The sequence below is a fragment of the Conger conger genome, chromosome 17 (assembly GCF_963514075.1).
Source record: "Conger conger chromosome 17, fConCon1.1, whole genome shotgun sequence".
NCBI lineage: Eukaryota > Metazoa > Chordata > Actinopteri > Anguilliformes > Congridae > Conger > Conger conger.
In genome coordinates this window covers 24,277,320-24,291,222 of record NC_083776.1, presented here as the reverse complement: position 1 = coordinate 24,291,222, position 13,903 = coordinate 24,277,320, and the positions used below count along the sequence as shown (strand labels likewise).

General features: G+C 43.0%; 1 protein-coding gene across 1 annotated transcript in view; it reads right to left on the bottom strand.

The window, feature by feature from the left end:
- Window positions 1–2,067: 2,067 nt before the first annotated feature.
- LOC133116666 (neural cell adhesion molecule 2-like) overlaps window positions 2,068–13,903 on the bottom strand; it is a 282,790-nt gene continuing 270,954 nt past the window's right edge. The window contains exons 16-18 of the mRNA XM_061226498.1: window positions 8,188–8,395; window positions 5,471–5,590; window positions 2,068–2,873 (exon numbers count right to left, since the gene is read on the bottom strand). Of these exons, the coding sequence (XP_061082482.1) occupies window positions 2,759–2,873; window positions 5,471–5,590; window positions 8,188–8,395 (443 nt within the window). The 3' untranslated portion in view covers window positions 2,068–2,758. The remainder of the gene's footprint in view (window positions 2,874–5,470; window positions 5,591–8,187; window positions 8,396–13,903) is intronic.

Sequence of the window (13,903 nt, the reverse complement as noted above, 5' to 3'; positions counted from 1 at the left end):
TGGTGTGTAGACTTGTTCTGCGCTAGCCACAGCCCTTGCCATTGTAACAGGTGGATGTACATTTGTATTGTTTTCTAAACTCACAAAGCACCATTTTCTTTACATTTTCAATAGTTACGTTGGGGGAAATTATTAGCCAACAGGAGAATATACCCATGGACTGCATTTACCAAGCCAGGAGACGACGGCTCACTTTAACATTTCATTTTTTAAAATGACTCACTAAACTTGACAAAACAAAATCCACCATTTTCCCTCAGGCTTATGCCCTCTTAAAGTTTTTATGGGATTCAGGAAAAGTGAATCAATTTAAATATATATTGTTTATATTTCAAAATCACAATATGCTGTGAATTTATTTCATAAGGGAGAAGCTATCCCACGATTTTCCATGAGGGACTAAAGACTGACCTGTGAACTTTTATAACTGCATTTTATTTCATTCTTTTATATACTGTATATATATATATATAATATATATTATATATATATTTTTACAATTATCCACAACCAAAGAAAACTGATCACAAAGTAAGATGGATATGTGATCAAATTGAACAAGTACACAGTATGTACTAACGAAAGGATATACACAGGAGAAAGTGAACATGATGCACAACAGTGGCTCCACAATGTACTGCATCCTATTGATGTATAAGAAGCAGCTCTAAGAAGTACTACATGTGATGTGCTGAACTTCCAACTCAAAATGTCTGGTTCACAAGCAGAGAGAGAATGGTACCTAGGACGTGAGCTGTGAGGACCTTTTTCTCGGACCGTCGCAGTAAAAACCGCTTCCGGGTGCTTTAAAAACCACTTCCAGCGGCATCCTGGGTATTCCTCTGAACGTCACACTGAGATACACGAGGCCAAACACAGTGGTGAGGACCAGCCAACGGACATCATGACCTCCTACAGCAGTGACACAACAACCTACAGTACACACACATTTACCATGGGTGACATTCCAGCGTAGGACGGGCGATACCATAGCACACGCATGCTCTTTCTCTTACACTCGCACTCATACACGCAAAGCACACGCACTGTTACCCACACAAGACCCCCCCCCCCCCCCCACCCCACCCCCATGATCATACCAGCACAGGCACCAAGATGGAAGTATGAATGGCAGAACAAAATGCACAGCAGCACAGTATGAGAGGAGCAAAGTGTTATCCCTCCAACCGCTGGAACCGAGGCCACCCGCGTCTGACACTGCTAGCGGACCGGGGCATTCTGAAGGGAGGGCTGATTGAGTGTCATTCTCCCCATCTCTCTACCGAGAGCACCAGGGGCGTCTGAAACTGCTACCTATCATCCGTTTTGTGAAAATGTGCACATACTCTGGTTCTCCAGCAAGATATTTCTTAAACGAAATTTTGCAACAAAAAAAGAAAAAAAAGAAAAAAAAAAAGAACCAAAAACTATGACTAAACATTGCTCACTCCTCTTAACTGCTAGTTTTGTGACTATCATGGAATACATTTGATTGGCTTGGTTGTGTGTGGATGATAATACAGAAAGAACTGTATCGTCAAAAACTACCATCTATTCTCATATTCACTAATAAAATGTGTTGAAGATAACTGCTATTTTCTAGCTATAAAAAAACTATGCACGGATTCAGTGTGCACTCAGTTTCTGTGTACATGTCGATTGATTGATGGGAGACCGGTCACAATATGACAATAAATAATTGCTCAAAGCATGTGTGGGAGTCATGTTGAAGCACAAATCCTTTGTTTCATTTGTTCAGTTCTTGTCAGTTGTTTGGGAATTAAATGTGTCTCAAGTTGGATCAGAGTGAGCACATTTGATGAGTTGGAATGAAACTGAATTGCTCCCAGTATGTAATACCATTGAGAGTGAAGTTGAATTGTGTATTTCTAAATCTGTGTAAGCACGACTATAATGAATAAACTGTTCATAGCTAAACAACAGATAGACCTGAACCAGCATTTTATCTCATTTTATTTTGTGGACATTATTAGATGGCTGTCGATGGAATTGTGATGACTCATTTTCAGAACTTTAGATTTGCAGTCTTCTTAAAACTTACTCAAAACTCTTGTTTGAAATGAAACCTCTTAAACAAGACACACAGTCATGTCTCAAGCTGTTTACCACCTGCTAAATCAGAGTACGACTTGTATTAATCCACTCCCAAAACCACGGGGCCCCTCAGTCAGAATGCCCACTCCCAAAACCTTGTGGCCCCTCTTTCAGAATGCCCCCTCCCAAAACCAATCTCAGTCAGAATGCCCACAATAAAATATGCTGTTGAAGGCCAAGTAGCAAGTGGGGCAAAAAAAATTCCTCAATCTTCAGACACGCAAATACCATTGCGTTCATTTAGAGAGTATCCATCCACGCTACGTTGGCTTCTGCTGTGGTTTGTGGGTAAAAAGCCCTCCACAAACCGGTCACAGATCTGGGCCGGAGTGTCTCTTCATGTGGGGAGAAAACACCGAAGCAACAGCAAAGGCTCATAAAAAAGAAGATAAACAACAAAAACAAATCACTGATCAACGGGTGACATCAACTGGTGGCATTTTCCAAAAAGAACATTACCAATTTATCACAAAACTATTGGTGTGATCTTCCTCCAGTCATATTTACAAGTCGCCTCCATGGTGCCCTAACATACTGATTATTAATGGAGGATTATAACTTCTTTGTTTTTCTTGTGTATTTCTTGGTTTTGGTCTCAGGGTAGCTCGCTCTGAATGTTTCTGGGTGATGGAGACCACCTCCATTACGCTTTGCTGTCCTCCTCCTTAGACAGGATGCTGCTGTCCCCGTGGACTTTGATCTCGATGGCGTCAGTCTTGAGAGTCTCTTTGCCGTTCTCCTCTTTCAGTGGCAACTTCCTGTGGAAAAAGGCATTCGGTGAGGTCAGAGGACTATGGGTGTTCGCTGTGTGTGTTCACAAACGGTTCCTAATATAGAATGTCTTTGTGGTAAGACTTGTGGGCTACATGTGAAATGACATGGGCACTTATATCGGAGGACAGCTCATCATGCATGACAACAAACATTGAAATCATACTTGACTACAAATACAATCATCATGGTGCAGGCTTTTGCATTTGGGAGTAAAAGCAGTGCTATTACGGAAAAAATATTTTGATGCATTTTCTTTTAAAATTGTGTCCTACTCTACTTAGACCACACCACTCAACACTAATATTTCCTTCACAACCACAATGCCCCTTTTCCACTGTTAAATGACTGTATGTCCATGCATTGTTATTACATATATTTAGCCTTACCCAGAGTTACTTTGCAGTACATTGCTTACATGGCACATATTTCACTGGACATATTATGCGATGTTTGTCCATCTCATTTGCATAACAGCACTGCCTAAAACTTGTATTTAAACCTTTGAAGTCCTTGGCCATTACTCCACACTGTAAAAGTGTTGGGTCCTTTCTTCTCCCCCTACCAGTACGGTCACAACCCACTTCCCTCACCTCACATCCTAATAATGCCTCTCAGTCCCTGTCCTCACTCCCTGACAGCAGTGCTATACCACACCATTCCTCCACTCAAGTTATCCAAGGGAATACAATGACACGATCACTCTCCTTACTCCATAACACTATACCTGAGTCTCCAAGAGAATACAATGACACGATCACTCTCCTTACTCCATAACACTATAGCTGACTCTCCAAGGGAATACAATGACACGATCACTTTCCTTACTCCATAACACTATACCTGACTCTCCAAGGGAATACAATGACACTATCACTCCATAACACTATACCTGAGTCTCCAAAGGAATAAAATGACACGATCACGCTCCTTACTCCATAACACTATAGCTGACTCTCCAAGGGAATACAATGACACTATCACTCCATAACACTATACCTGAGTCTCCAAGGGAATACAAGGGTTTACATTACCCCATGTCTGTTAAAATGATGGTACAGAGTTAAACATGAGTCCTTTCTGCAAATCTTTAAGCAAGATTTTTATTTTTTAAGGGCCCTGTGCAAAGGTTTGGGAACATTTTTGGATAATTCTTTGTTACTTTTTAAAACTTTTTTTTGATCACTAAGGCCTCAACCCAAGTAATTTACTAGTAAGGGCTTCAATGAGTGAGGCAAGTATAATTCCAGGGCTGAACTTTTTATTCTGAAGTAACTCTATGCCTTCTAAAGTATCGAACTGCAGTGGTTGTTCTGTCTGGTGTTAATAACCATGGGTTCCTCTAAACAGTTGTCCAAGGATTTCAGAATTAAGATGCTTCATTTCCACCAAGAAGAAGGCTACAAACACTCAATTTTTCAAAATAAGTTTCCACTGTCAAAGATTCAGAAAATGGAAGATCAATGGAACAGTTGAATTCAAGGGAAGGTCTGGAAGACCAAGAATGATTTCAGATAGAATGGCCCAAGAACTGGTGAGAAATGCTCCCACACATCACTGCAAAAGAGCTGAAAAAAGAGTACCAAACACAAGTCAACAACAATACACAAATAAGACCTACATGGCAGAGTTGCCAGAAAGAAGAACCTCAACACAAAATTACGCATCTGAAGTATACATAACAAAACATTGAGAAGCCTGAAGCCTTTTGGAACAATGTGCTTTCAACTGACAAAATCAAAATTGGCCACCTTTTTGGCAACCACCAAAGAAGGTATGTTTGGAGAAACAAGGTGAAGCCTTTGTAGGGAAGAACACCTTGCCAACTGTGAAGCATGGAGGCGGATCCATTATGCTTTGGGGTTGTATGGCAGCTGTGGGCACAGGAAATATTGTGTGAGTGGAAAAAAGAATGGATTCCACCAAATATCAAGACATTCTAGAGGCTAATGTTCAAAGATCAGTCCAGACATTGAAGTTGAAGAGAGGTTGGGTATTCCAGCAAGATTCCAGCAAGATCCAAAGCATACCTCAAAATCAACAATTAAGTACCTCCAGGAAAGATGGATGAAGGTTTTGGAACCACCACAGTCCTGAGATTTTTATATTATTGATAATCTGTGGACAGATCTAAAAAATGCCATACAAGCAAGGAGGCCCAAGAATATTTCTGTGCTAGAGGTCTGCCAGGAAGAATGGGGGAAAATTCCAAAAGCGAGAATTGAAAGACTCTTAGCTGGCTACAGGAAGTGTTTAAAAGCTGTCACAGTTGTTACAAAGTACATAGGAGTTACAAAGTATTAGGTTTTGCATGGGGCTTTTTTACTTATTTTTACAATTTTTTGAAACTGTAAAAAAATTAAGAAATCTTGCTTTACATTTTGAAGAAATGTGTCATGTTTAACATTGTACGATTTAGAGGTCAGGTTCACTTCTGTTCACTTCGATATTAATTGTAAAAGGCTTTTTGACCAGGTGTGCTCAAATCTTTGCACACTACTGGAGCAGTGTATAACACAATAAACGGACTCGCCTGTCCTCTCCTGTTCTGCCCTATAGCTGCAGTGCTAAAGACGGGTCTTACTCTGGTTCTGTGAGTGGTGTGGTCTCATTGGGCTCGTTCACCGGACTCCCGTCATCACGGTTAGTCATTCTCTCCTCTTCCGCTCGCATCTCAACGATGGGATCCTTCGACCCATCGTTCCTACGCACACGCACACGCACGCAAACACAAACGCGTAAGCAGACACGGACACAGAACAGAGCAGACAGGGCCTCAGTTCTTTTCCCGCCAGCCTCGCTCGCCGCACACAGCGCCGTGGAGTGCTAGGGCGGTACGGGACGGGCTGTTATCTGGAAGCCACTGCGCAATAAAGCACAGCTCTGCAGGCTTGTGGGAGACGCAGGCCCTCTTTCCTGGGAGCCTTAATCACTCTTAAAAGGAACGGCGCAGCAGGGTGTGAACGCGGAGAGAGAGGAGGGGAGAGCATGTCAGATGAGTGTGCAGGGGTACTGTCCTTATTCACAGCGGGCTCTTTGATGCGTACTGCTTGTTATTTTAGTGTCAGCGACGTACAGGCACCGAGCCAGACTTTCACCGCGACTCAGACACACAGATTAAGTATCTCTATAAGTCTCTCCCTGAGTCTCAAACCCAAGATACACTATCAGCCTTTCAATGTGACTCAAACGGGTTCAGTATCGCTACAAGTCCTTTTCTGGGTCTCAAACCCAGATACATTATCGTTAACAGCATTTGAGTGTGACTCAGACAAACAGGTTTTGTGTTGCTACACGTCTTTCCCTGATATTCAAACTCATACACACTATCGCTGTAGCCTTGTAATGTGACTCAAACAGGTTTTTTGTCATTACAGGTCTTTCCCGGAGTCTTAAACTCAGATACCTTATCGCTATCCACATTTCAATGCAACTCAGACAAACAGGGTTTGTTTTGTTACAAGTCTTCTCCTGAGTATTAAACTCAGACACCATCTCTATGAGCATTTCACTGTGAATTAACACCGATACACTACCACTAAGACTTGGATGTCCCTTTGATATCACTATCACGCTTTTGCACTTTCACTTGTTCCCTTTATCACCATTAGCCCTCCTTGATGTCATTGGAAATTAGAAACTAGCTTTTTTATAACATATGACTCAATTAAATTTTTCCTTTCTTTTCCACTAGACATTCAAACAATATTTGCAATTGAAAGATGCATAAATTCATGATTATGGAAATATTGTGAATAGTGAATAACTACCACTATTAAAGTTTAATTGAGTCTTGGAGACAAATCAGTTTGAACTGTTGTTTAAACAGCGTGTTTGACTTATTCAGCCTTCCATTGAGTGAAAGTATGGATTCAATCTGTGCTGTATATTGAAGAGAGATGGCTTCAAACAGAAACATGGCAAAATGAGCAATGTAACACAGTGTACAAAGTACACACATGCAGGCGTATTGCTAAACCTACACTCAGTGACCACTGCAGTTGTCTGTCCACTTCCAGGTTTGATGTGTTGTGTGTTCAGAGATGCTCTTCTGCATACCACTGGTGTAATGTGTGGTTATTTGTGTTACTGTCACCTTCCTGTCAGCTTGGATCAGTCTGGCCATTCTTTTCTGAAGTCTCTCATTAACTAGGAGTTTGTTTTTGCCCACAGAACTGCCGCTCACTGGATTTTCTTTTTGTTTTTCGTACCATTCTCTGCAAACTCTAGAGACTGTTGTGTGTGAAAATCCCAGGAGATCAGCAGTTTGAGATACTTAAACCACCCCATCTGGCACCAACAATCATTCCAGTCAAAGTCACTTACATCCATTATCTTAACCCGCTTATCCTGAACAGGGTCGCAGGGGGGCTGGAGCCTATCCCAGCATACATTGGGCGAAAGGCAGGAATACACCCTGGACAGGTCGCCAGTCCATCGCAGGGCACACACACACTCATACCCACGGGCAATTTAGACTCTCCAATCAGCCTAACCTGCATGTCTTTGGACTGTGGGAGGAAACCGGAGTACCCGGAGGAAATCCACGCAAACATGGGGAGAACATGCAAACTCCACACAGAGAGGCCCCGGCCGACGGGGATTCGAACCCAGAACCTCCTTGCTGTGAGGCGCCAGTGCTACCCACTGCACCATCCGTGCCGTCACTTACATGTATATCACATTTCTTCCCCATTCTGATGTTTGATCTGAACAACCACTGAACCTCTTGACCATGTCTGCATGCATTTATACCCAATAGTGGTCACTGAGTGTATATTGTCCCAAAATAAAAAGCTGTCAAATGAACAATGAAGAATGATGACAAAGGTTGAGAAAAGGAGGAGGAGTTGAGAAAGATGGAACAGTAGGATGAGAGAAAGAGAGAAGAGGAAACTGGACAGGAGCATTATATTACAGGCATTTAGCAAACACTTGTATTTCTAGAACTCAAGAACTGTGTTTGTAGTGTTTACATAGTATCAATTTACTGTACGTAGCTGGATAAAGTAATGCTGTGCACCTTGCTTGAGCACTTTGTTTGAGGGTACAATTACCTTCGGCGTCCCACCTGGGAACTTAACCGGCCAACTTTTAGTTTTCGGAAACGATTATCCAGTTCCAAAACCAGTTCCCTAACAATTACACTGCAATTATACTACACAGGAGAAAAGAAGGGTGGAATAATTATCCATGTGGAGATATGGAGGGGGGGGAACGGATACAGAGAGAGTGGAGGAGGCGCAGTGAGTGAATTTGGCTGGCAGGAAGCGGGCGGAAGGAGCCGGCGGGGACACTCACAGGTAGGCGGCCTTGCCCTCCTCCATGTCTTTGCTCTTGCCGCTGGTGGCGCTCTTCTTTCCACAGAGCTTCTTGGTGATGCACATGAGGAGGCCGCACTGTCGGAGGAAGAAGCAGCCGACGTCCACGGCCACCAGCACCAGCAGGAGAGCCGCCAGCCCCAGCCCCACCACCGCACCCAGCCCCAGGCCGCTGAACAGGGAGTCTGCTGAGACAGGCCAGAGAGCAAAGGTCACAACCCGCATCGCCACGGAAACCCGCTAAGTAACCGCGACAACCCCCCCCCCCCCAACACCCTAAGTGACCGTGACATAGAACCCCCCCGCGACATAGTCTGCCGTGGACAGGAAACGTCCCTGTAACCTGCCCAGCTTCTCTGAATGCCCACGGCAGTGGTCAGCACAGCTAGATTTTGACCAGAGGTGGAAAACCCAGGTTACTGGAAAAAAAACTCCTCCCGACTATTTGGATTTACTAATTAGCTCAATTCTTCAGCCAGGACGTACCACAGAACTCATTAGTAAAAAGGACTTTTACTTTCTGGTCCTTGGACTCTCCACCTCTGTTCGTGTCTGTCTCTGTCATTCCGGCTGCTTTTAAGGGGACACTGAAGCAGCAAGAAAGAGCTTTCCTGCAGAACCCATAACTAATTGAGAATGACCTTGGAACAGCCAGTCCATCAAGCTCCAAATGGTTTCAAACAGTCACTAAGAGTGATTACATCCTAGAAGCTGGGTAAAAGCCTTTGGAGCTAAAGTAAGGTGAATTGGAACACTGTTGCCAGGAGACATGTCCCACACAATATTTCAAAATCCCTTTGTTTCTCCCCCTCCAATAATCATTGAATCCCAATAATTGTTTTTTTTTTTGGGGGGCACTACGGAGAGTCAGGTCCCTTTTTGAGAAACGCTGTGGTCTCGGTCTCATCAAAGTGAATGTCAGCCTCATATTCACAACACGTTTTGAAAAACCATTCATAAACTATTTCTCACAATGGAGCTGTTCAGTCATTGAAATGGCGCTCATTTTCTGGACAATGGTATGTCATTTACAATGGCTTTCCTGCCTGTTCAGATTTCAACAGCAGCTTTGCAGCATAGAGCATGTGTGAGCGAGTAGTATACAGTATCAGAGGATGGCAGTGGTTCACAACTAAATATTGTACTTGATGAAATGAAAGTAAACAATTTGTTTGTGTGCCACTGTACCATAGTCAGTGTTCATTGAAAGCCATTGAAAATGCAGAGTGTAGTACACATGCTTGCAAATTATAGCTTGGTAACAGCAAGTCAAACCAATAGCTAACTATGCTCTTGTGAATGGTGTATACTAGCCTTGCTACTGTGACTGTCCTCTGATGTAAAATTAATTTCATACAATTTATCATAAAGCAGCCATGTTGTTAATCTCACAGAGAACATAATCTTGTGGCTCTTCAGTCACCAGTGCCTTAGTCTACACGTGGCTGTAGAGTCCATGCTGATTTCATTCTCACGGGTCATAAACTGTACAAAACACAACAGTATCCTCCCCACTCTTTAAACCAAGGTCACGCCCATACTTTTGAGTGTAGTCATGGGGACCTGACCCCAGTTCTCAACTTATAAGTGGCTTAGCACTTTGAGATGCAACAAAAAGTATCACGCCATAAAGCAAGAACACCCTGTGGCAACATATTCCAATTAAAACTGTCATGGCCAATCACTCTATTTTAATAGTGTTTTTTTTGTGGGAATGAAGACACTAACTGCATGACATTTGATCAATATTTCTTATTACCAAGGGCTTCTGTTTATTGGTTTATCTCTGAGCTCATTTAAAGACAAATATGGAACAAAGCTTTGGGCTGAGCAAATATAAACCGCCCCCCCATCCCCCAAATATGACTTAACTCGATATCCTTGAGGAATGTCATGGCTCTCATGAAGCTACATTTCTTTTACACTTCAAAAGAGGAATATTCAGCAAAGGGATTGAGTATGACTGTTGAGCAGAACTCAACAACAGTTATTAGATGGTTTATCTCTATAATTAAATATTTGAAATGAAGATCAGTTTTCAAATTCTGTTAAAAGATGAAGTGTTAATACACTTCACAAGTGATGCCGAATATTTAATTAAAATGTTTCTTTTTCAAATCCTTTTAAAATGTGTTTTTCTCTGTAAAAACATCAGCTAAGCAGTCAATTTGATTTAAAAAGTATTCAGCCTCTTGCATCAATTGCAGTGCCTCCCATAACATTCACAAACGAGTGAAAACGAAAGTGTTTGCCCTGATTTTAAAAGGGACTAGTTTCTTTTGTGACAGTAACTAAACAAGGAGGAGGCTCCTCTCCCCAAATCCTCTGGTAACCCTCTTAAAAGCATAGAAATAAAATAATGATCTTGTCGGACTTTGCTCACACACAATAAGAAGCGTCTGAGCAGTGAAATATGCTGCATAGCCTTAACTGTGCAACTGAGGAACAGGATTAAGCAAATACCATCTACCCTTAGTTTATGTATCTGACTCAAATGACTTTAAATGACTGCAGTGGACATTAAGTGCTCAGACGTCTCTCTGATAAGTCATGCGTAGAGTGTCATAGCATGCAAATGAGAGACTAGCCTCTTATCTCGCGTACCGCGGCTTTTAGAAGAGTTGTGGTCTGTCTGGCTTTTGTGGGCCACGTCTTTGGACGTGCTGAGCCTACAAAGAATACAACTGTGTATTTTGTCATAGCGCAGTGTATAAGCAAGTGGCTAGGGAGTGCATCTATTCAAAGTCTTGTTTACACATTCTAACTGTGAACTTGGAAGCACAATGTGTAACTGCAGTAGCTATACAGTGAAATACAACGTACAGTTATACACTAAATGCAAACACTGTGCCAACACACTCAATGTCAAGACCTCTATATGCAAATGTGGCGCAGGAAGTCATACTAATGAATCTCCCTGAAACTTTTCCCTTTTCTTGCCATATACCCAACCATCAAAGAAACCCAAAAGAATAACAAGACTGGAGCCGGCGGAAACCATGGCAACAAACGGCAATGCCCAACCACAACAGAATAGCAACTAAACCAAAAATAGGACTGAAGTTAACACCGTGTGTGCAACACCATACAGCATGAGTGTGCAGTATGCGGGGGGAAAGTACTGTGAATATAAGTATAAAAGTTGTAGCGTGTAGATGCTGTGCGTGTTTCGGCTGAGAGGTTAACTCAGGGCTGGGAGCGGCCGGCCTCCTGGGGTGCTGGTTTGTTTCTGGGGGCTGTAGAGTAATGGAGGCGATAGTGTTGTTTGTTTACCACAGCCTGCTGGCCCGCTGCCGGCACTGTGAAGACCATTTGCATTCCTTTGGGGGGCTGGGTGGATGGATGGAGAGGGAACAGAGAGAGCTGTCTAATGCAGACAAAGGGAAATGTCTGTGCTTTGAGATGCCTCCCAGGACATGTTGATTTTCAGGTACCTGGACAGAGAACAGCCTCAGAGGAAGTGGGTGGGTACGCGTCAGGGCCTTGGCTGCCATGCTAATCACAGCCCCCCAGTCTCTGAGCAACGCATGCAGAGCTCCCTCTCATCACTGCTACATTATGCTGATTTACATCTCTCTCACACATACCCGCTCTCTCCCCCACCTCTCTCTCTCTCTCTCTCTCTCTCTCTCTCTCTCTCTCTCTCTCTCTCTACCTCTCTCCCTCTCTCTCACACACCCTCTCGCTCCCTACCTATCGGTCTGTCTCTCACCCTCCCTCTCTCTCTCTCTCTCTCTCTCTCTCTCTACCTCTCACCCTCTCTCTCTCCCACTCTCACACACTCTCTCCCCCCTTTGTCACTCTCTCCCCCCTTCCGTCTTTTTCTCTCACACACCCTCTCGCTCCCTACCTGTTGCTCTCTGTCTCTCTCACCCTCCCTCTCTCTCTGTCTCTCTCACCCTCCCTCTCTTTCTGTCTCTCACCCACCCTCTCTTCCTCTCTCACATACCCTCTCTTCTTCTCTCTCACACACCCTCTCGCTCCCTACCTATCACTCCCTCTGTCTTTCTCACCCTCCCTCTCTCTCTCCTTTTGTAGTCTGTTTTGTTCTTGATTTATGACATCATTAACAGCAGTATTTAGAATCTCATTAATATTAGTTATCCTGCTTTTCCATAAGCGGGCTCAGCGCATCAATGTGTGGGTTCAAAAGACTCAATTAATCACGTTTGAATAACTGTGATTGGACTGAAATGTGTGGGAGTAAACAGAGTTAGCAAATCGATGAGGAATGCAATATCAAAATCGCTAAATAACAAAACTGACAAATACTTCATGATTAAGTTATGATAAAGACGGTACATTCATATTTGATGGTGTCATTTTAACAATGGGCCACTGCTCTGTGACAGATAGCAGCGGTTTGAATCCGCAAATGCATCGACGTGAAATCCGAAGAATCAAATGACTCTCTTGCCCTGCATTACTGTGTGTGGCTTGTGAAGTCCTAACATCATTAAAGTGCACTTAGCGAGTTTAGTGTGCAGAATACAGATTACATGAAGTCAGTTATACTGGCACAGTAATGATTGTGGGGGATCTTCGGTGCATATGGGAGTGCATCTTCAAGGATAGTATGATTATTTTGAAGCCATCCTCAACCTGCCTGTCAGTTTGGAGAGAACACACGTCAGTACAGAGAGCAAAATGGGACAGGTCAGTACTCCATACATAAAGCCACAGTGAGCCTGCTCAACAGGCCTGCCCCTCTTGTAGTTTCTGTACATTTTGTTTTGGGTCAGGACTATGAAGTGAACTAGCCTAAGTAGCATGTCGCTAACATGAGGAAGGGTCAGCGAGAGGGCGTAGAGTTCGTAAGGTGGAGTAACTCCAGTGTGATTAAGTGCAGTTTTAAAGCCGGAGTGAAATTAACCAGGAGCAGCGGTGTGAGGGCCTTGGTGATGTCAGCAGGAGGGAGAAGAGTCATTACGAGTGGGAGTAACGTCAGAGTGGAGCGAGACTCCGTGAGCGGGATGCCAATGTGGGAGAATGTTGTCAATAACAGGAGCAGAAATAATGGGAGCCTGCTCAGCGCGCTCATTATAGCACTGAACTGTAAATACAGTACAGAGCGGCCAGACAATACAGAGCCACATTTGTTTTGTACACACATAGTCAACACAGTCAGTAATCATTCAATGTAAAGTGTTACTCCTAACCTTATGGACCCGTTTCACAGACACAGATCAAGCAAAATAGGACAAAATTTAGATTAGGATAGAGAATTTCCTGTCAAAAAAATATTTTGTTACATATACGTTACTGCCACAGAAGCAGTGAATTTGATATGTTACTGCCTACTGTGCATTTCTTAAGACCGCTTTTTGTAATTCTTCAGAATATTTATATGAAAGATATTATGAACAAACCAACATTGTTATGCTCCAAAAGGAAAGCAGAATATCTCCTTATAAAATATAGAGGCTAGTCCAATATAAGCTGAATGATAACATTGCTTCCCTATATCGTTTTCTTTGCCTTTCTGTGTTTGTTGGAATTCTGTCCCTGCATGTGTCAACCTGTCACTTGAGTAAAAGTGTCAATCCATTATTGTTCGTAGTTAAAAAACAACACATTCCTACCTTCTCACAATGGCATTTATGTAGCAATACAGATTGAATGTGGTCGAGTTTATACATCCCTCCTTTACAGTATGCCGTTTAAACGGCGACATTCCCGCCACGTATAAAATTTGA